At 38.1% G+C, this 21,997-nt stretch overlaps 1 protein-coding gene across 1 annotated transcript in view; it reads right to left on the bottom strand.

Annotated features, from left to right (window-relative positions):
* LOC133644496 (protein strawberry notch homolog 2-like) overlaps nt 1-21,997 on the bottom strand; it is a 116,694-nt gene that overhangs the window by 28,274 nt on the left and 66,423 nt on the right. Inside the window, 14 exon segments of the mRNA XM_062039017.1 lie at nt 31-213; nt 2,374-2,456; nt 3,430-3,527; nt 3,790-3,966; nt 4,045-4,198; nt 6,065-6,170; nt 6,243-6,360; nt 6,457-6,600; nt 6,672-6,762; nt 8,344-8,477; nt 8,561-8,721; nt 8,822-8,927; nt 14,897-14,983; nt 16,203-16,385. Coding sequence (XP_061895001.1) covers nt 31-213; nt 2,374-2,456; nt 3,430-3,527; nt 3,790-3,966; nt 4,045-4,198; nt 6,065-6,170; nt 6,243-6,360; nt 6,457-6,600; nt 6,672-6,762; nt 8,344-8,477; nt 8,561-8,721; nt 8,822-8,927; nt 14,897-14,983; nt 16,203-16,385 — 1,825 coding nt within the window.

Here is a 21,997-nt window from a genome sequence, read left to right as displayed (position 1 = left end):
CAACAAAACTTAGCAACAAAAACTACTAACCAGTCTGGCAGCTAGTGTGGTTGACAAAGATGACATCATCATTGTCCAGCAGCGAGTCCGGCGAGGAGTTAGAGTCTGTGTCCATGCCGTCAGAGTCCGTGCTGCTGTCGTCGCTGATGTTGATGACGCCGCCGCTATCCACCGCGTGCTTGGGCATCTTGGGCTGGCGACCGCGAGGTTTACCTAAGGGGTCATGACGTTAGCAGGTGGCAAAACAAAAGGGGCTTCATGCGTTGCAATACACAGTAGAAATATCGCTTTCTACCACAAAATTTAGTCGAACAGTGGAACCTGTGAAATCATTCAATCAATCATTCTATCAATCACAATTCATTTATATAGCCCTTCATCACAAGTGCCTCAAAGGGCTTCACAGACCACGGCGACAACCCCTGATCTAAACCCACATCCCGGCAAGGATCCCTATTATTATTATTAGTAGTAAACATCAAGTCCTGGTTGACATCAAATTTGAGACACAAAAGTAGTGCTGGGTAAATGACGCCACATTGAGCGTGTGGCACACTCAAGACTTGCATTGACACTGCACTGATACTGTGTTGGTGTTTCATAACGGTGATCCAACATTTACTGGACTTAAAAAGCTACAACATTCGACCAGCAGATAAAATGAATAGTTGGCAAATTATGTATACTGTATTTTTCGGACTTTAAGGCGTACTTAAAACTCTATCATTTTCTCAAAAAGCGACAGTGCGCTTTATAACCTGGTGCGCCTAATCTACGTAATTATTCTAGTTGTGCTTACTGACCTTGAAACACATTTTATTTGGTACATGATAATAATGATAAGTGTGACCAGTAAAAGTCAGTCACACATAAGAGATTCATGTGGACTGCAGGACAACTGTTTAATTGATGTCAGGGAATTATCCATATATGGTAAAGCTTTACCCAAAATGCAATGCGAGGGCCTGCCACCGTAGTTGACGATGTAGCTCTTTTTTCTCTATCCTCCTATTGCGGGTCATTCATCCTTCACCGTTGCCATTTCTAATATAAAGTAGCGTACTGTTCTAACGTATGTCTGTCAGTAGACTCGCTTTGGAAGTGCTAAAACAACAAAGTACAACAACAAAGATGATGGGGAGAAGACGCTGTCGAAGGTGAGCCACGTAAATAAGACCTTCCACAAAATGGCGCATCCTTAAGAGATGGTCAGAAGGTGGCTCGAATATGGTCTGTAAAACAATCTATGCAACATTTTACTAAAGAACCACCATTACATGTTATGTAGACCACAAAAAAGTGTTTTAAATGTAGAAAAAAAAAATCTTAATATGACCCCTTTAATGCGCCTCATAATCTGGCGCTTTATAATCCGCATTTTGTACGAAAACAGACCTGACTGCTCATCGGCAGTGCGCCCTTTGGTCCGAAAAATACGGTATATATTTTTTTAAACAAATAGCTGCGCAGAAAGGAATATGAAACGGGCAAATTTAGTCGTGGAGCTAAAGAGTAAACAGGAAAAAAAAGAACATTTTCACTGTTTGGCGCCATTAATTCTAAACATCCTTTATATTAATTCTATTTAGATCGATGGTGGCGATTAAACTAATGTCAATTGCTGCATGCCATTCTTCAGACTTCATTTAGTACGAGATGTTACTTGTGAGACGTAAGAAGCGCTTTTCTGACACACCATTTGTCGCCTCGCAGATAAATGACAACTGTTGTATCGGTCACATATTTTTGTTTTTTAAAGTGACACACATGGAGGGTAGGTACACAGTATCAGTCCTTGTGTTTCATAAGGCTCCAATACTTTAATATCTTTGGAACTGTCACGACTCGAAACGGTAACTTCTATGAAAAATTGGTCGGTTTATGACGACACGTGTTGTAGCACTTGCCAAAGTCCTCATTATTGCTAAGGAGCTTGAAACGACAACAGCAACATAAATACTGTGTACTTACAGAGACAATTACGTTCTCACAATAACTTCCTGTTCATTCTATGTTCAAAAATAAAAGCATGGAAGTATTAACACAGATTCTACCAGAGCAACTAATAAAATTAACTTATTTAATAGATTTTTTTAATTTTAGCCACCGGATGAAAGATTTGCGGAGGTACAGAATTGTATTGACGTTGTAGTCAATACATTTAACACAATTATTGTAGCAGATCTTTTAGATAAGTTCATAATATATCACATGAAATCAGAAGCATCAAAATAAATAAAAAATACAGATGGAATAAAACAATGTCACAAACTGCCGTAGGTTTAAAAAAAACAAAAAACTTAATTATCGCCCAGACTACTTATGTTGGTGGCAAATAAATGATTTCCACGGTAGTGACAAATGTGCACTTACGTTTTCTTTTATTCCCGGGTGCTTTCTCTCGTCGCTGTTTTTCAGAAGGAAAATGTTTTGTCACAAGGGACTGGAACACTCCCCTGACGAAAAGGAGAAGAAAGCATTAAGGACACTCAAAACAGTTTCAAAAACACTTTAATATGCTGTAATTTCAGACAATGATGCTACTGATGTGAACATTCTGTCCAAAGGTTGAGAAGTCTGTGAATTACATCACCACAAGCTAGTGTTGTCCCGGTACCAAAATGTATTTAGATACTTTTGTAAATAAAGACGACCACATTATTGGCTTTATTTTAACAAAAAATCTTACGGTACATTAAACATATGTTTCTTATTGAAAGTTTGTCCTTAAATAAAATAGTGAACATACAAGACAACTTGTCTTTTAGTAGTAAGTAAGCAAACAAAGGCTCCTAATTTAGTCTGCTGACATAAGCAGTAACATATTGTGTCATTTTTCATTCTATTATTTTGTCAAAATTATTAAGGACAAGTGGTAGAAAATAAATTATTAATCTACTTGTTCATTTGCTGTTAATATCTGCTTACTTATGTTCTATCTAAACTTCTGTTAAAATGTAATAATCACTTATTCTTCGGTTGTTTGGATATTTTACATTAGTTTTGGATGATACCACAAATTTGGGTATCAATCCGATACCAAGTCGTTACAGGATCATATTCAAAGTTCTCATGTGGACATATTTACTGAGTTTATAAACATAATATAAATCTTAAAAAAACGAAAGAATATTGATGTATTCATAGTAGTATCGACTAGATACTCTCTTGCTTGGTATCATTACAGTGGATGTCAGGTGTAGATCCACCCATAGCATTTGTTTACATTCAGGAACGGCGTTATTAGCGGTGATAATGTATAGTGAAGCATGTTTAGCTATTCTTTGTCCTGCAGGGATGATACTTGTAAGAAACTTACTTTATTTGTCGCCATGGAGGCAAGGATTAGTGATTTAGAAGTAGTACTATACTAATACCGGTATACCGTACAACCCTACCACAAACACACTAAAACTAAGGTTCACTCACTCTGCAGCAGAGACAAATCTGTCAAGATGCCCGTCATTCTCGTCCAAAACTTCTCGAGTACGTGACTCTCCGGTAGACTGCAGGCCAATGACGATGCACTGCCAGAGACAAATTACAATTTTATAATGTGTAACAAACATTTATTTTATGTATGCATTACATATTACAGTGAAAACAATCTTTTTTTAATTAGAAAACAAGAAAAAAAATGTTCTCATCAGACAGGAAGAAAAACAAATTTCTTTTCAATTGCACAGCAACAATATGTGCAATTTATTTCCTGCCCGGATCTTCGTCTGGACATTTCCACATTGCTTGCAAACCTGCCGATTCAGCGTTCCAGAGTGAAATTGTGCTGACCTTTCCTGCCTCCAGCTCTTTCTTAGCCAACTCCACCAGGCAGCGGACTTTGGCAGCGATACAGAGGTATTTGAAAAAGCGCTGGTGAGATGACCAGAACTGCCCCCACAGAGACTTCCTGCTGACCAGGCCCAGCTCATCGGCAGCACGCATGAAGACTTTCAGCGCCTCCGCCCACTAGGCGACATGAAGGAATACCATTAGAAGTAAGGTCTTCTACCCGATGACCTCATTGCGATAAGCTGTGATGCTCACCAGTATGGCAGCTTTATTGTAGACCAGTTTGAAGTCGCTGTCCAGTCCGATCTCTTCAATGCGAAACGACACCCCTGAGAAGCTCAGCTGCCTGGCGATGTACATCCCGCTCACTTTCATATCCATGGCAACAATTTCCATGGCACCCACGCCTCTGTATGTGAACAGCATATACATTATTCAGCGAGATAAAATCGTGTCAAGTAGCCATACTCTACAAGCAGTAAAGCAACATTGTGATGTGAAATACTGTTTCCTCAGATAGCGGCCGCAGCGCTAACAGGCGCCATGCTTCAAGGAATTGTTCACATAAACCCCATGTGTCAAAGTCAAGGCCCGCGGGCCGGATGAATTATCCACGGCCCCCGGGATGATATTTGATTAGTATTAGAACTGGCCCACAGGCCACAGCCACCTGCTGCTGTTTTGCACGCACTCCATCAGTGTTGGCGTTAGGAATTTTTAAAATGGGGTCCCAGGGACCCCATCAAGTCATAAAAATGGGTCCCACAGTGAATTTTTGGGTTCCCACTTTTTTGTAACCGTTTTGAAAACAAATGATAAATGTATGCTTTATCCTCTTATATCTCACATTCTATATTGTGTTTTGGAAAAAGGTTGTCATAAACGTTACTTAATTAATTTAAAAAAATAACAGAAAAAAAAACACATTCTTATGCATATGTAAATGTATTTAGTTATGAACATTCATTCACTTTCTTCTTTCCTTCATGGATCTAAACTTTACAGCTGCTGGTATTTTTTTTCTATATTTTTATTGTAATATTTTCAGAATGTGTTTGTTCTATTTTGGGCCAAAGTAAGACAAAGAAAACAATCTGAAGTTGTCTTTATTTTTTAGATTTAATGCCATGATTTTAATATTCCGGCCCGCGTGTGCACAGATTTTCCTCCATGCGGCCCCTGAACTAAAATGAGTTTGACACCCCTGAGTCCTAAACAAATAAAAATTACACCAAGGGCAAACATGTTCCCATCATAAAGCCTTTTTTTATTATGCAGACAATGTTTTAAGCAACATACTTAACTATCCAAGTATAAAGATCAGTTAAACACTAATAGAACTAAAATATAGCAAAATATGACACATATCAGAAAGTCATGGACAGTAAAAATGTACTTTTTGTTGGCAAGCTTCTAGTTAATTAAGTCTTTAGCCATTATGGTTTTTAGCTACATTGACGTTAGCATGAGTTTTGTAAAATCACTTTTTTTAGTAATTAATAATTAACCAATTGTATTGTGGTGTACTTAGCAGCCACAACCTTCCCTATGTAGGGTCTATCTGTTACTGTTACATGAGACATAAAAACAAACATAACAAATATAAACTACTCAGTGGCCTAGTGGTTAGAGTGTCCGCCCTGAGATCGGTAGGTTGTGAGTTCAAACCCCGGCCGAGTCATACCAAAGACTATAACAATGGGACCCATTACCTCCCTGCTTGGCACTCAGCATCAAGGGTTGGAATTGGGGGTTAAATCACCAAAAATGATTCCCGAGCGCGGCCACCGCTGCTGCTCACTGCTCCCCTCACCTCCCAGGGGGTGATCAAGGGTGATGGGTCAAATGCAGAGAATAATTTCGCCACACCTCGTGTGTGTGTGACAATTATTGGTACTTTAACTTTAACTTTAAAACATGAACATACAAATACAAGCATTCTTGATAAGCTCTTACAATACAATCTCACACGATAAGGAGTTGAAACAAGCTTCAAGTTTTGCTTAACTTGTAACATACATTGTGTCAGAAAAGTTGGTTCAAATTGTCTATAACCTTTTTTGGTGTTGGAAATTTTGAGCTTCCACTGTACATTTCTATTGTCACATGGCTTCCGCTCAATAATGCTTTACTTCAGATAAACATTTGGCTTTTTCTTAGTTAGTTAAAAAAATAAACAAACAAAAAAAACGCCTCCCGAACACTATCTGAGGAAATATATATCTTACATATTTACATATGAGCATGAATTTGCAGAATATCAGACATTGCAAACCTCTTCTCAATAGCATGCAGGAAGTCATCAAAGGTCCTGAAGGGCGTGCCCTCACCCCAGATTCCCAGGCGGCTCATGTAAATCATGTTTTTTGGCTCAGATGCACCTAATACCCACAATGTAATGTTAATTTAGGTTTGCTGTTTTGCATTAAGCCTTCATCACTGCTTCAACATACCTGTGGCACTGGCATACACCACTCTGGCCCGCGGCAGCTTGTTTTGCAGATCAAGCACTGCCTTACCCATCTTTGTTGATGTGGCATTCTTGGCTTTGTGGCATTCATCAAAAATAATCTGTGAGGGAAATGTGGTCAAGGACAAACAAACTGCAAAGGGGGCGACAAGGAAAAACGGCACAGTGCAGGCGGAATGTGTGTCATGAAAGGATACAACTCCGTCAAAATCCGGCTTGCACCAGTCTAAGATCTGTTTAATCCTCGTGCGGTGCTGTCCCCCCGCCTGGCTTTCGCCAATCAGCGCAGAGTACGTTGCAAAGAGGACTCCTTCTGAGGTAGCTGTGTCACCATACTTAATCTGCAACATAGTCACACAGTCAGCAATGGCAGCTTTGTGATGAACTGCATAAAAACAGTACTCCGGCTCACCTTGTTTAAGGCATGCACAGGAATAGTCGATGCATCAATGTCTTTGAGATCTCTTTCTGCATCAAATTTCAGGTCATTGGATATGCTGAACCTGTAGCAGCATACAGTGGGATTGGTATTTCAGTACAGACGGCGAGACAGAAAATCATATGCAAAACAGGTGATGTTGGCCGCAAGAGTCAATTTCATGTCGCTGAAGCAAAAAGAGGGTATAGCTGAGTATGAGCTCATATCCTGTTGAGCTGCACTCAATTCAAAGGCAACAATGAAGATGACATTACGTTAAAACATGTATCAACCTTAACTCAAGAAGCATTTCGGGGAAGGAAAATATCTTAAATATTTCAGCGCACCAACAGATACATGTCACGCAAAGAATACGATGTGCAATTTTGGCCGAATTGCAGACAAAAGATAATACAGGCAAAGTAGCACAAAACCTGTGGTGGTGCAGCAACAAAAATGTACCGTATTTTTCGGACTATAAAGCGCACTTAAAATCCTTTCATTTTCTCAAAACTCCACAGCGTGCTATGGGAAATTCATCCTCCGCTGTTGCCATTTCTAATATAAAGTAGTGTAAAGTTCTTACTTATATCTGTCAGTAAACTCGCCATGAAAGCGCTAAAACATACCGGTATAGTGAGTTTACATTATTCACCCAAGGAACTTTAGTTATTACAGAGTTCCGGTCGGACGGTTTTTCACGAACACATTTCCGGCCTTGTTGTTGCACGAATGAGCCACAGATGAGGAGATGCTGCTCCGTTATTGATTTAAGTAAAGTCTGAATGTCATTAAAACAGTTAGCTCCATCTTTTGACACTTCTTCCACTCCCGTCCTTGCACGCTACCCGCTACAACAAAGACGATGGGGAAAAGATGCTGCCAATTTAGAAAAAAAATAAAATATGACCACTTTAATGCGCCTTATAATCTGGTGCGCCTTTTGTATGAAAATAAACCTGACTAGACCCGCTCATCGACAGTGTGCCTTATAATCCGGTGCGCCCTATGGTCCAGAACATACGGTACTTGTTTTTGGTACAGGCTGCAAAAGATAACTATAAATCAACGCACAATAACACCACAAGGGCAAGCCCTACATTTTGAAACATCTGCGCCAAGACAACATGAAAAGGAATAATGCTGCGTTTAGAACAGGGATGTCCCAACTTTTTCCACATCAGGCCGCATACTTAAAAATCAGATGATGAGACTAAAAGAAAAACAACCCAATGTGTCAAGGCGTCAAAAGAAAAAACAGCTTTCATTCAAGATAAACATTCAACCTTTTTCTGCTCACATTACTCTTTTTTGCTTTTTTCACCCATTTTTTTGTAGTAGTATTTTTAGAGTGTGTCATGGGACAATAAAAATTAAGCTGTAGGCCTCAAATGGCCTCTGGGTCGCACTTCGAACACCACTGGTTTAGAGTCTGAAATTTGCTGCGCCATAACCATGATTTCATTAATGTATGACCCATCACACAGTGGGAACATCCAGTAAATTAATTATCAATTCTTTTCACATCACATACTGAGAATTTCATGAATCTTATCAGACTTTTAACACAGTACAGTGCTTAACAGGCTTTATACACACAGTAACTATTTACCCATTACAAATGCTTCACGAATGATTTGCCATGATTAATACGCTCAATCCTCACCATAGTGCTTTCTTCCTTCCCTTAAGGTAGTTTTCCAGGATAATTCCCGCAACAGTGCGTCCCTTCCCGACACCAGCCCCATCTCCAATCAGGAAGCCCGCTCGCTGGTTGTTCTGAAGGATGACCTCGTGTTGCTGGGAAAATCAGAAACAAAGAGAAATCACTCATTGTTCAGAGTGAGAAAAACAATATACTGTATGCATGTGGCTGTGTGTACCTGACAGGCGTAGATGATGGCTTCAAGCTGCAGGGCAGACAGCAGGCCGCTGCTAATGGTATTCTCAGGGATTGACAGAGTGTATGTGATGTCTGGAGGAGGGACACTGGAAAGCGTGTTGGTCTCCACCACTATGTCAGGATGGGAAATTCCTATTGTGGCTGAAGAGAGCAAACACAATTTGCCTTTATTTTTGAAAAGAAAAGCCAAAGGCAGCATCCCACATGAAGATGGATTTTGCCGTCTGGTCCAGTGACCTACATTTGGAAGGCCTGTACTCAGCATACGTGTCGACATGGCCCAGTTCCTCTGAATCCTCTTCCTCAGCTTCCTCCTCCTCCTCCGGTGGAGACTGGGTTGTCTGAGCCTGAGTAAGACAACATAACTCATTCAACAGAAACCGCTTGCTTGGTTATATATGCGGTTCTCATTTTAGCCTAGATGACATTTTTTTTTTTTTTAAATTAATTTAAACAGGTATTAGGATTTTAATGTGTAAACAACGCAGCAGTTAAAATGTGCGCTAAAACCAGCAAGTAGGAAAAACAGAAGCTTGCTTAAGATCAAAAGCTCAGGGGATAATAACATTTATTGCACCGGCATTTTATAACTTTGACAAACATCTAAATTTAATGAATGAAAGAGTCTTGAGACACCACCAAAAAGAACAAAAAGGTCAAATCGCAAATACCTAAAGTCTAAATTTTAACTAATTAAGGTTTATGCAATCTGACACCACAATCTGCTAAACAAGTACTATTTTATTGGTTGTTAAACTTAAACTAAAGCAGTAAATGCTTGGAGGTGGGTTAGAGATAGCATGTAAAAAATTGCATTAAAGCTAGGGTACCTAAGTTACATTCTTTAACTAAAAAAAAAAAATCATACTAGCACCATAAAGTATATTGTAACAGTGATAATTACAGCAAAAAACTTGCTGTCTGTGCCTTATAATTAAGTATTTTAGTAAATAAAACCCCGGAAGACAAAATCATGTCTTCCTCCAAATCCAATCACAGGATTTAAAGAACGGAGGGGTGAGCAGAGCCCAGGAAGGAGCCTCCTAATTGGCTAACACGATATATAGTGAAGCGCGTGCACGGTGCAAACTTTCTTTAAGTAAAGCATGGCTGCCGAACACCCACATGGAAAGATCGCAATACCTGCGCTTGTCTTTACAGCATATACTGCTAAAAAACAAAAAAAGAGGATATCAAAGGAACAAAATAAAGACGCTGTACATCTAAAAATACCAAAGAAGAGCCAAAACTCGAATAAGTATTGGTACGGCGTATTCAAGATGGAGGGCCAGTCTTGGAATAACTTTGGATGAGCAAGTGGCTGTTTTCCTTCTAGACAGGTAATCTAATGTTCCATTTTCCTATATTTTGTGTGTATCCTGTTGCATGGCGGCGACATTTTGTTTTCTGCAACAAAATATAAACTAGGGGATGCTTCTATGCAACTTCAGACTGTCATCCTATGTGTGTGTACATACAGCTCTTGTGCGCAATTTCGTGCACTTTCAGGGAGGCGGAGCCTGGGAAGGACTATCAGCGAGGTGCACATGGGCGCAGAGTGGGCGGCGGGATTTAATTCTGTCTGGTGACACAAGATTTAAGTACCCCAGCTTTAAATATGTAACACATAGCCAATGTACGCCTTGGCTTTGCTTTGAAATAAATCTGTTTCAAAACCTTTTTGTCATCATCTTTTTCCTTGGCATACACCAATAATACTGTATTAACTATTCATTTAATTTTATTGATTTTTTTTACAAAGTGAGGACTTTAACTTTGTTAATTTCTGTTAATTTATTACAACAAACTAAATAAATACACACATTTTAAAAATAGTAAGATAAAAATAATAAAATAATAAAATAAATAGTAATGACATTCAAATTAAAAGCAGTCCACGCAACAAGCAATTGATTTAATTTTTGCGATTTAAGTTCACATGTACACAATACTGTATGTCTATTCAATGCAATTTCAAATACACTTAGCATCTGTAATTATGTCTATTTATGTTTAGAAAGATGATAACATTTAAAAAACGGTGACTATGGGAAAATGTGGATGTCAGAGTGAATGGGATCAGTTGTGATCCCTTTTACTAAAGTAAAACTTGACACGATTCTCCATTCTCAATAAACTTAGTGTATATTTTTGTTGATTGTATTCTCATAATACAGTATTCTGTTTTTAAATGTATCTTTCGGGGTGTGGTTCTAGTATTACCGGTACTTCTGAATTATGACTGTCTGTGCAGATGCAGGTATTATGTAATACAAAGCAATGCTTTCATTGACTATGGTAATGACAAAGTTTACATATGAATATATATATATATACAGGTATATATATATATATATATATATATATATATATATATATATATATATATATATATATATATATATATATATATATATATATATATATATATATATATATATATATATTTACACAGTACACACACATACATATGCATACATATATACATACAGTACAGGCTAAAAGATTGGACACACCTTCTCATTCAATGCGTTTTCTTTATTTTCATGACTATTTACATTGTAGATTGTCACTGAAGGTATCAAAAGTATGAATGAACACATGTGGAGTTATGTACTTAACACAAAAAGGTGAAATAACTGATGAGCTTCAAGAGGTAGTCACCTGAAATGGTTTTCACTTCACAGGTGTGCTTGAAGCTCATCAAGAGAATGCCAAGAGTGTGCAAAGCAGTAAATCAGAGGAAAGGGTGGCTATTTTGAAGAAACTAGAATATGAAACATGTTTTCAGTTATTTCATCTTTTTTTGTTAAGTACATAACTCCACATGTGTTCATTCATAGTTTTGATGCATTCAGTGACAATCTACATTGTAAATAGTCATGAAAATAAAGTGTCCAAACTTTTGGCCTGTACTGTAGATTATATACAGTCGCGGTCAAAAGTGTACCGGTACATACACTTGTAAAGAACATAATGTCATGGCTGTCTTGAGTTTCCAATAATTTCTACAACTCTTATTTTTTTGTGATAGAGTGATTGGAGCACATACTTGTTGGTCACAAAAAACATTCATTCAGGAATGGCTAAATAAGGCTAGAATTAAGGTTTGGGACTGGCCTTCCCAAAGTTCTGACTTAATCCCCATTGAGAACATGTGGACAATGCTGAAGAAACAAGTCCGTGTCAGAAAACCAAAAAGATTTAGCTGAACTGCACCAACTTTGTCAAGAGGAGTGGTCAAAAATTCAACCAGAAGCTTGTGGATGGCTATCAAAAGCACCTTATTGCAGTGAAACTTGCCAAGGGACATGTAACCAAATATTAACATTGCTGTATGTATACTTTTGACCCAGCAGATTTGGTCACATTTTCAGTAGACCCATAATAAATTCATAAAAGAACCAAACTTCATGAATGTTTTTTTGTGACAAACAGTTGTAGAAATTACTGGAAACTCAAGACAGCCATGACGGCGTGGCGTAGTTGGGAGAGTGGCCGTGCCAGCAACCTGAGGGTTCCTGGTTCGATCCCCACCTTCTACCAACCTAGTCACGTCCGTTCACACTTCACCCTTGCTCCTGATGGGTCGTGGTTAAAGGCCTTGCATGGCAGGTCCCGCCATCAGTGTGTGAATGTGTGTGTGAATGGGTGAATGTGGAAATAGTGTCAAAGCGCTTTGAGTACCTTGAAGGTAGAAAAGCGCTATACAAGTGTAACCCATTTACCATGACATTATGTCCTTCACAAGTGTATGTAAACTTTTGACCATGACCATATGTAATATACTGTATATATATATATATATATATATATATATATATATATACATATTTTTTATTTTTATTTTTTATGTGTATTAGGGCTGTCAACCTTAACACGTTAACGCATGTGATTAACTTAAAAATGGTTGCATTATCATAAACAAATGAAAATTAATGACAGTGTTTGTTTTGACACTCACATTCACACACTAGGGCCAATTTAGTGTTGCCAATAAACCTATCCCCAGGTGCATGTCTTTGGAAGTGGGAGGAAGCCGGAGTACCCGGAGAGAACCCATGCAGTCAAAGGGAGAACATGCAAACTCCACACAGAAAGACCCCGAGCCAGGGGATCGAACCCAGGACCTTCGTATTGTGAGGCACATGAACTAACCCATGTACACCGTGCTGCCCTAATATATATGTATGTCATACTTGCCAACCTTGAGACCTCCAATATCGGGAGGTGGGGGGGCTTGGTCAGGGGGGGGGGGGGGGGGGGGGCGTGGTTGGGGCGGGGGGCGTGGTTAAGAGGAGAGTATATTTACAGCAAGAATTCACCAACTCAAGTATTTCATATATATATATATATATATATATATATATATATATATATATATATATATATATATATATATATATATATATATATAAATACTTGACTTTCAGTGAATTCTAGCTATATATATATATATATATATATATATATATATATATATATATATATATATATATATATATATATATATATATATATATATATATATATACACTACCGTTCAAAAGTTTGGGGTCACATTGAAATGTCCTGATTTTTGAAGGAAAAGCACTGTACTTTTCAATGAAGATAACTTTAAACTAGTCTTAACTTTAAAGAAATACACTCTATACATTGCTAATGTGGTAAATGACTATTCTAGCTGCAAATGTCTGGTTTTTGGTGCAATATCTACATAGGTGTATAGAGGCCCATTTCCAGCAACTATCACTCCAGTGTTCTAATGGTACAATGTGTTTGCTCATTGGCTCAGAAGGCTAATTGATGATTAGAAAACCCTTGTGCAATCATGTTCACACATCTGAAAACAGTTTAGCTCGTTACAGAAGCTACAAAACTGACCTTCCTTTGAGCAGATTGAGTTTCTGGAGCATCACATTTGTGGGGTCAATTAAACGCTCAAAATGGCCAGAAAAAGAGAACTTTCATCTGAAACTCGACAGTCTATTCTTGTTCTTAGAAATGAAGGCTATTCCACAAAATTGTTTGGGTGACCCCAAACTTTTGAACGGTAGTATATATATATATATATATATATATATATATATATATATATATATATATATATATAAATACTTGACTTTCAGTGAATTCTAGCTATATATATATATATATATATATATATATATATATATATATATATATATATATATATATATATATATGTGACGGTCCACAACTGTATGTGGCAAAATGCAGCTCCACACTGCTGTCGCTTCAACATATCACTGGCACCAGGTGGATTATGAATTTCTTTTATTACAGTGTCCTGCAAAACAGTGCAAATTGTGAGACTGTGAGTCCACTTGGGTCACGGGATTATCAATTGGAAAGCGTCACAGTTCTGAGCACTTCCCGCAGGTAAAGTACATACCACTTCTCGCCAGCAACAGGCGCTGTTGCAACACTTCATTCATAATTTAATCAAGCATAATGAACGTCTGTTTCTACACCGTTACATATATATATATATATGTATATATATATATATATATATATATATATATATATATATATAGATTTTATTATATAAATAAAATAAATACTTGAATTTTAGTGTTCATTTATTTACACATATACACGCACACACACACAACACTCATCTACTCATTGTTGTACTTGAAAGTACAATGCTTTGTTAAGGGTTGAATTGTCCATCCTCTTTCTATTTTCTGTCACTATTTTTCTAACCATGCTGAACACCCTCTCTGATGATGCATTGCTGTGTGGCACGCACAAAAGTGCTTTCATCAAATGCACGAGAGTGTGGAATCTTCCATCTCTCCCTAGCATGGCCCAAAACCGGTCAATCTTTGCTTCCTGGGGAAGATCTTCCCTGGCAAGCAATTGGTACTCCAGTACTTGTACCCAGAGGCTGGTCAGGTCCAATCGCAGCTGCGGCAGACTTTTTTTTTTGGGGCGTGGCCTCCAGCTCCGGCTGAATACCGGGAGTTTGTCGGGAGAAAATCTCTGTCGGGAGGTTGTCGGGAGAGGCGCTGAATATCGGGATTCTCCCGCTAAAAACGGGAGGGTTGGCAAGTATGATGTATTACTAAATTACTAAAAAAATAGATAGCTGCAGCTGGTACTGCTGGTAATGATATATTTTGTGCTCAATAAAACCACTACTTTCAAAGTACAGTACGTCAGTACGACCAACTTGGTGTCAGACATGAAACTGCACATTATTGTCATCAACCACCCATAGAAGCGCACAGTTAGAAAAAAGTTAGTTTGAATGTTAAAATCAGTTTGGACAGGTTGGTGTGGCTACCTGGAATCCTCCTAAAGGTGGGGTGCTGATTATAGCAGTAATATCATCCAAACTGGCCAAGCCCTGAAACCTGCTGGAGCCTTTCAGCTGTCAACAAAAACATAAAATAAAGACAAACTCAAATATATGGGAAAATCATAGAAAAAGTTATGTTCTTTAAAAAAATGTGTCTTGACAGGCAAGCGGCAACAAAAATGTACATAAAAATGTGTGTGTGTAAGGTAGGGACATTATATATTTTGATACACATATTAAAGGTGCTCTTTGCAACTTCCTGACAGTAAAATTTTTCAAATCAAAACGTATAAAAAACAGGTAGCTTATGTTACCAATAGTGAGAACACATTTGTTTGACAATTGTCTATATTTTTCACAATTACAAAGTTTGTCATAACAGTTTTTACCGGCACAAATAATATGATTGGCTGTCACTCACCTGGTCGCACGCATAAAAACGCAGTCCAAGAGAAGCAACGAACAATTTGCAGTCATGTTGTTATGATAGCGGATACATTCAATGACAGTTAATGCCAGCTATCCAAATTACTAATGTTAGCCAACAACGCTAATGCGCGTACACGTGTTACGTAATGACATAATTACGTACGAGAAGCTGTAAGAGGGCGAGATATACTGCATAAAACACATTGAAAAGTTGGCCCCCTCGAGGCATCTGTGTAAACGTTGCAAACATAATTAATTAATTTTAAATAATTTGTGTTTTAGGGGCAAATAATCCCCGTGAAATTAGTTCAAATCTATTTTTTTGTACCATATTAACTCAAACATATGATAACCTTAAATGTTTTTTTTAAATCAATATAAGTGAAATACTAAGTGGTAGATGGCAATCTAACATAACAGATATCATATTTCTTAGCTGTTACCTCCTCTGTTGTTTGCACACTTGCTAACAACCTTTCAAGCACCTTTTCCCCAGCCTGTCTCTGTGTCACGGCTAAGTGTGTGTGTGAGTGACAGGAAGAAAAGCTCTGACTTGCTTGAGGAGAAGTTGTCTTGTTTTAAATCTCTCAACCAAAAAATATAAGACAACCCATCTTTTTTTCTTGGAAAGAAAATTTATATCCAAGTCAATACAGCATAAAGTAAATATCTGTACAACAACCTGAGCCCTGCATTGTAGTCTGACACCTGCTTACCCTAATGAACTCATGCATGTGTAGACTTAACAACAGTAAGAAGAGTGATAGGTGTGGTCAACAGCATACGTTATATACATATATCATGCTCATACTGCATATGTATGTGTATATGTATGTGTCCGGGCGACAAATGACTGACTGACCTCCAGCTGGCTCTGTGCTGGTGTGTTGGCGACGGTGGTACTAGTGCTGACGTCCCAGAGTGTAGGTACTGTGACAAGGGTGTCTGTGTTGATGAAGGGCGGTGCATCAGCATACTCTGACAATGAATCGGCCGGAGAGGAGAACAGGGAGTTTGTGGAGAGGTCATCAATGCAGGTCAGATCCTGTTGGCAAAAGGAAGAAAAGAAGCTTTAAGTGTCACCTTCTACAACATACTCATACTAAGTCATTTGGACTTCACATGGCCCCGCTGGGCTGCACTCACACACAGAGCATTCATGCTTTGGACAATTTGCTTATCTCACCACATCACTTGTTCCTATTCTATACGGTTGCATTAGTGCAATTTCCCTGAATTTTGGGATCCAGTTCTGATTACATATTATTATTGTGTGAAAGTGGTGGCATGCAAAAGGAGCAATGTCAAAAGGAGCGACAGCATTCATAAAACGTCTTCACAATGCACACCCATGTAGTTGCAGGTGAAAACAAATGCCATTGGTTTTGATTATTTATATATATTTTTTATTATGATATTTTGAGTCTTTCCATTTATCTCTATTATAAACTGTGTTTTTCCTTAAGAACTACTACATTACAGTCATTCTATGAGGCGGCTATGTTGTGCGTGTGCCATGCAATCATGATGTGGACCCAAGCAAGGCACAATTTGTATAAGAACTGCACTTTTTTAATCATTCACAATCCCTATTCAAGACAAGAACACGTTTTTATTTTTGTATGCATTCTAAGTCGTAAACTACGGCAACTACTAAGTGGCTAACAATGCAGCTAATGGGAGTACACTATTCTGCCCATACAGCCCTCTAAAAAAACATTTAAAAAAACGCCAACCACGCTCTTTTTACGTCCGGTGACCATAATATTAACCAAGTAATAGCGATATTGTTATTAAAAGCGTTATTGCAGACAAACTACTTTTAGCCACGCCGTAATCACACGAAAGCTAACTCAAGGTTATAAATCATACCTCTCACCTGTATAGTTGAAGATTGTAGCCATAAACCGAGAAGTTGGTAAAATCGAAATTGCGAAAAAGACACAAAAATACCTTTTTTTAACCCTTCGTGATGATTAAGATTAATTCTTCATCTAAACGGGAAGATATGAACATTCCATCAGTCGGCATTCTAGTGAGAGCAGACATTGTACCGTAACTAATTGTTTCACTAAGTTCATAGTTTATATATCTTGTTCAGCACTGAGCTTAGTGTTTCACAAAATCCTAATCTGTTTAGTACTCAGCTTCTAAAACGTGTAAATCCTTCTCCTTGATTTCAGGCTAAAAAAATATAAGGTTCTCATCATTTGTCCCAAGGTAGTCTTTGTTGGCTCTCATAGTTGTTGTTGAAGGGAAAAGCGAACTTTGTGCTGAGTCAATGAAATGAATATGATTCTGTATGCTTGAAGTGACCAAAATATGTAAATATTACATGATATCATGAATGTGCCTGTTACTACATTACATATTACTACATTACTTATATACAGAATCTTTATGGTCGTTTTTGGTAGTTTTTAAAGCGCTTTATAGGCGGAATAGAGTGACTCCTATTGGGCTCATTGTTAGCAGACTTTTGCTAGAGTTTAATTACGAGTTAGAATGCATTACAAAAAAAAAAAACATACATTATGTGTGCATGTCTCACATAAAGATAGTAAATGATAGGTAGAATTCCAAAAAATGTGCAGTTCCCCTTTAAACAGCACTCGGATGGTATGATGTCGGATTGTGTTACGCTGTTATGATGCCATGGTAGTTTTAAAGCTGGTTTTTTTTATTGAGACTTTTATTAGTAGGTTGCACAGTGAAGTACATATTCCGTACAATTGACCACTAAATTGTAACACCCGAATACGTTTTTCAACTTGTTTAAGTCGGGGTCCACTTAAATTGATTCATGATACAGATATATATTATCAGATATATACTATCATCATAATACAGTCATCACACAGGATAATCACATTGAATTATATACATTATTTACAATCAGGGGTATGGAGAGTGGAGGGGGGGGGTATAGGATATGGACAGCAAGTAGTGGACATAGAGAGAGAGAGAGAGAGAGAGAGAGAGAGAGAGAGAGAGAGAGAGAGAGAGAGAGAGAGAGAGAGAGAGAGAGAGAGAGAGAGAGAGAGAGAGAGAGAGATCAGACGGCATAAGAAAAAGTATCTGCATTTGATTGTTTACATTTGATTATTAGCAATCCTGGGGAGGGTGTTAGTTTAGGGTTGTGTTAGTTTAGGGTTGTAGCTGCCTGGAGGTGAACTTTTATTGCAACTGTCAGCAATTACATCAAGGATGTAACAATTAATTACAATTAAAAATTGTATATTACGGTTATCGTGAACATTATTAGCATGGTATTGTTGAATGTGCTCAAAAAGTACTTATACCAGGTTCTTTTTTTTTTAAATACCTAAAATAAATTGTTACACTGTTGGAAAACCACTACAGTTATTTTGCATGTTTTGTGTTTCTAATGCTTAACTAATAGTGTTTTAGTCTTAAGTATTTTATCTGTTTGAATGGCAAAGTTTTAAACATTTTAAATATTGGTTTATACTGTAGCACTTTAACATGTATTTACTGAAAAGTGCGTAACAAGGGTTACTATTTCTGGCGGGTGATGTTTCGTCCTAGTCGATTCAGCAGTCCTTGAACGCACCGTAAAAACAACTCTGTCTCGTAATCTTCAATCTAGGGCTGCAACAACTAATCGATTAAATCGATTATAAAAATAGTGTCCGATTAATTTAGCCATCGATTCGTTGGATCTATGCTATGCGCATCTGAGGAGATGTACATTGACTTTCGCCGTGATCCCCCTGCCAAAGCACCCATTCTCATTAATGGCTGTGCTGTTGAGATAGTCCGTGATTACAAGTATCTAGGCACAATTTTAGACAATAAATTGACCTTTGATGCCAACACTGACCGTATTTGTAAGAAGGCCAATCAGAGGCTGTTTTTCTTGAGGAGACTGAGGGGCTTTCAGGTTGATAGGACACTGATGAGGATGTTCTATTAATCTTGTATTGGGTCTATTTTAACTTATTCCATCACTTCCTGGTTTGGTAACCTCAGTGTGGCAAATAAAAATAGATTGGGTGGTATAATCAAGGTGTGCCAAAAGACCATAGGCACTACCTTGAACCCCCTGAACCAGATCTATCAGGCCAGAGTCATCCAGAAGGCAAAGGCCATTCCGGTCAACCCTCAGCACCCTCTCTTCTCAGAATTTAGACTCTTGCCCTCAGGATGCAAGTACGCCCCTACTAATAGAAAGGCCAAAAACAACAGATACATAAGATCCTTTGTTCCCTCAGCTGTTCCTTTATAAATGAGCTTCTTAAACAAGCTTAGCTGCTATGCAGTCACTTTAGTGGGAAGCGACGTGTAATGATTAGTTTTTATTGTTTTACAAATGATTTTAGTTTTTAGCTCAATGCCTTCATGATGGTTTGCATGTTGTATGTATTTTATGTATTTGTACCTTGTTTTACTGTTGTACCTCGTTTTTACTGTTGTACCTTGTTTTTTTACTGTTGTACCTCGTTTTACTGTTGAACCTTGTTTTTAATGACTACTGCTGCAAACCAAATTGCCCCTCGGGGACAATAAAGATTTTCTAAGTCTAAGTCTGAGGCTATGTTTTTATTTTAATTTTTTTTTTAATTTTTTAACCTTTATTTATAAACTGCAACAATTACAAACAGCTGAGAAACAATAATCAAAATAATAGGGGCGTAACGGTACGTGTATTTGTATCGAACCGTTTCGGTACGGGGGTTTCGGTTCGGTGCGGAGGTGTACCGAACGAGTTTCCACACGGACATATTAAGTAGCGTACTGCACGTTGTGTAAACAATACTCAAAATGCCGGACATTTGAGGCATTTAAGAAACTCCGCCAAAGAGGACAAGTCCGGTGAAAAGAGGACGTATGGTCAGTCTATCCTAGCCCGTTAGCTGCTAGCATGCTAGCAAAAGAGGACATGTCCGGTGAAACCGATCGCTGCTGGCTAGGTCCTGACCATACGTCCTCTTTTCACCAGACATGTCCTCTTTTGCGGGGCTGTCCGGGCGGTGTTTCTTAAATGCCTCAAATGTCCGGCATTTTGAGTTAGGGTTGCATGTATTTTCAATATACGTTCAGGGTTAAGAAGGTTAAAAACAAAACAAATTGTGCGCGCAGCAGCATTGGTGAGGGAGAGGCAGAGACAGAGAGAGCGAGAGAGTTATGATAAACGCGCATGCGACGCCAGGCTCTGCTTTTTATTGATAGATTTATCAGATTTAATTTTTTATTATCTATAGCAGGGGTGTCAAAAGTGTGCATTTTTGTAACATTTTCCTTGTTTTATTTGTTGAAAGAACATGGCACCAGTATGCTGTTTTTTTTCAATAAAATACTGGAAAGGATAGAAATGTAGTTAGTCTCTTTTATCCGATTATTAATCGATTAATCGAAGTAATAATCAATTATCAAATTAATCGTTAGTTGCAGCCCTACTTCAATCACAAGAAAGCAAAGCTTGTAGGTTCAATGTGCACAATTGAATAGCTTAGTTCCTATTTGTCAAAGTCAAGGCCTGCGGGCCAGATCCGGACCGCGAATGAATTATCTATGGCCCCCGGGATGATATTAGTATTAGAGCCGGCCCGCAGGCCACGGCCGCCTGCTGCTGTTTTGCATGCTACCAATACTCCATCAGTGTTGGCGCTAAGAATTTTCAAAATGGGGTGGCAGGGACCCCATCAAGTCATAAAAATTGGGTCCCACAGTATTATATCTCACATTCTATTTTGTGTTTTGGAAAAAGGTTGTCATAAACTTTACTTAATTCATTTAAAAAAATAATACAAAAGGAAACACATTTTTATGCATATGTAAATGTATTAAGTTATAAACATTCATTCACTTTCTTCTTTCCTTCATGGATCTAAACTTTACCGCTGCCGGTATTTTTTTCTATATTTTTATTGTAATATTTTCAGAATGTGTTTGTTCTATTTTTGGCCAAAGTAAGACAAGGAAAACAATCTGAAGTTGTCTTTATTTTTTAGTTTTAATGCCATTATTTTAATAGTCCAGCTCGCGTGTGCACAGATTTTTCTCCATGCGGCCCCTGAGCTAAAATGAGTTTGACACCCCTGGCTTAGTTGCTCAGACAGCAATGTGTTTATATAGGTTTAGATTGTGTTATGTTGTTTCTTAATGGAGAAAGATGTTAATGTCTCTTGTTTTCATGTTAGCATTTCAGCTCGCGAGCTGGTGTCAGTCAGCCCATTAAAAGTGTAGTTATCAATCACGGTTTTTTGATCATTTAAAATAAATCAGTAACTCTGTCGGAATTTTTACACCAGTTATCATTAGAACTGTAACGTGGTGGTCGCATGGTGATGAGCAGATTGTTCTTCCAGGGTGCAGACGGAACGACAGGAAACGGCATGCATATAGCACTGGAAGCTAACGGGATAGCAACACAGGAAAAACTAAGGCAGAACCAAGCATGAGAAACACAAGGAATAAACGTAACAGTTGCATGAGAGCAAACAAAAGCACCAGACAGTGAGGCGAAAAGGCAGGACTAAATAGCTCTCTGATTAGTGCCCAGGAACAGGTGAACGTCCCGAACACTAATTAGAGGCAGGGTAACAAAATGAATAACCATAGCAACCAAGGAGACACAAAACAGGGGTGCTGAAACAGAACTTAAACAACAAGTGAATCAAAACGTAAATAAAC

Source organism: Entelurus aequoreus, linkage group LG27, assembly GCF_033978785.1.
Source record: "Entelurus aequoreus isolate RoL-2023_Sb linkage group LG27, RoL_Eaeq_v1.1, whole genome shotgun sequence".
NCBI classification, from domain to species: Eukaryota; Metazoa; Chordata; class Actinopteri; order Syngnathiformes; family Syngnathidae; genus Entelurus; species Entelurus aequoreus.
Note: the sequence above shows the minus strand (reverse complement) of the source record. Positions and strands in the feature narration are given on the sequence as shown.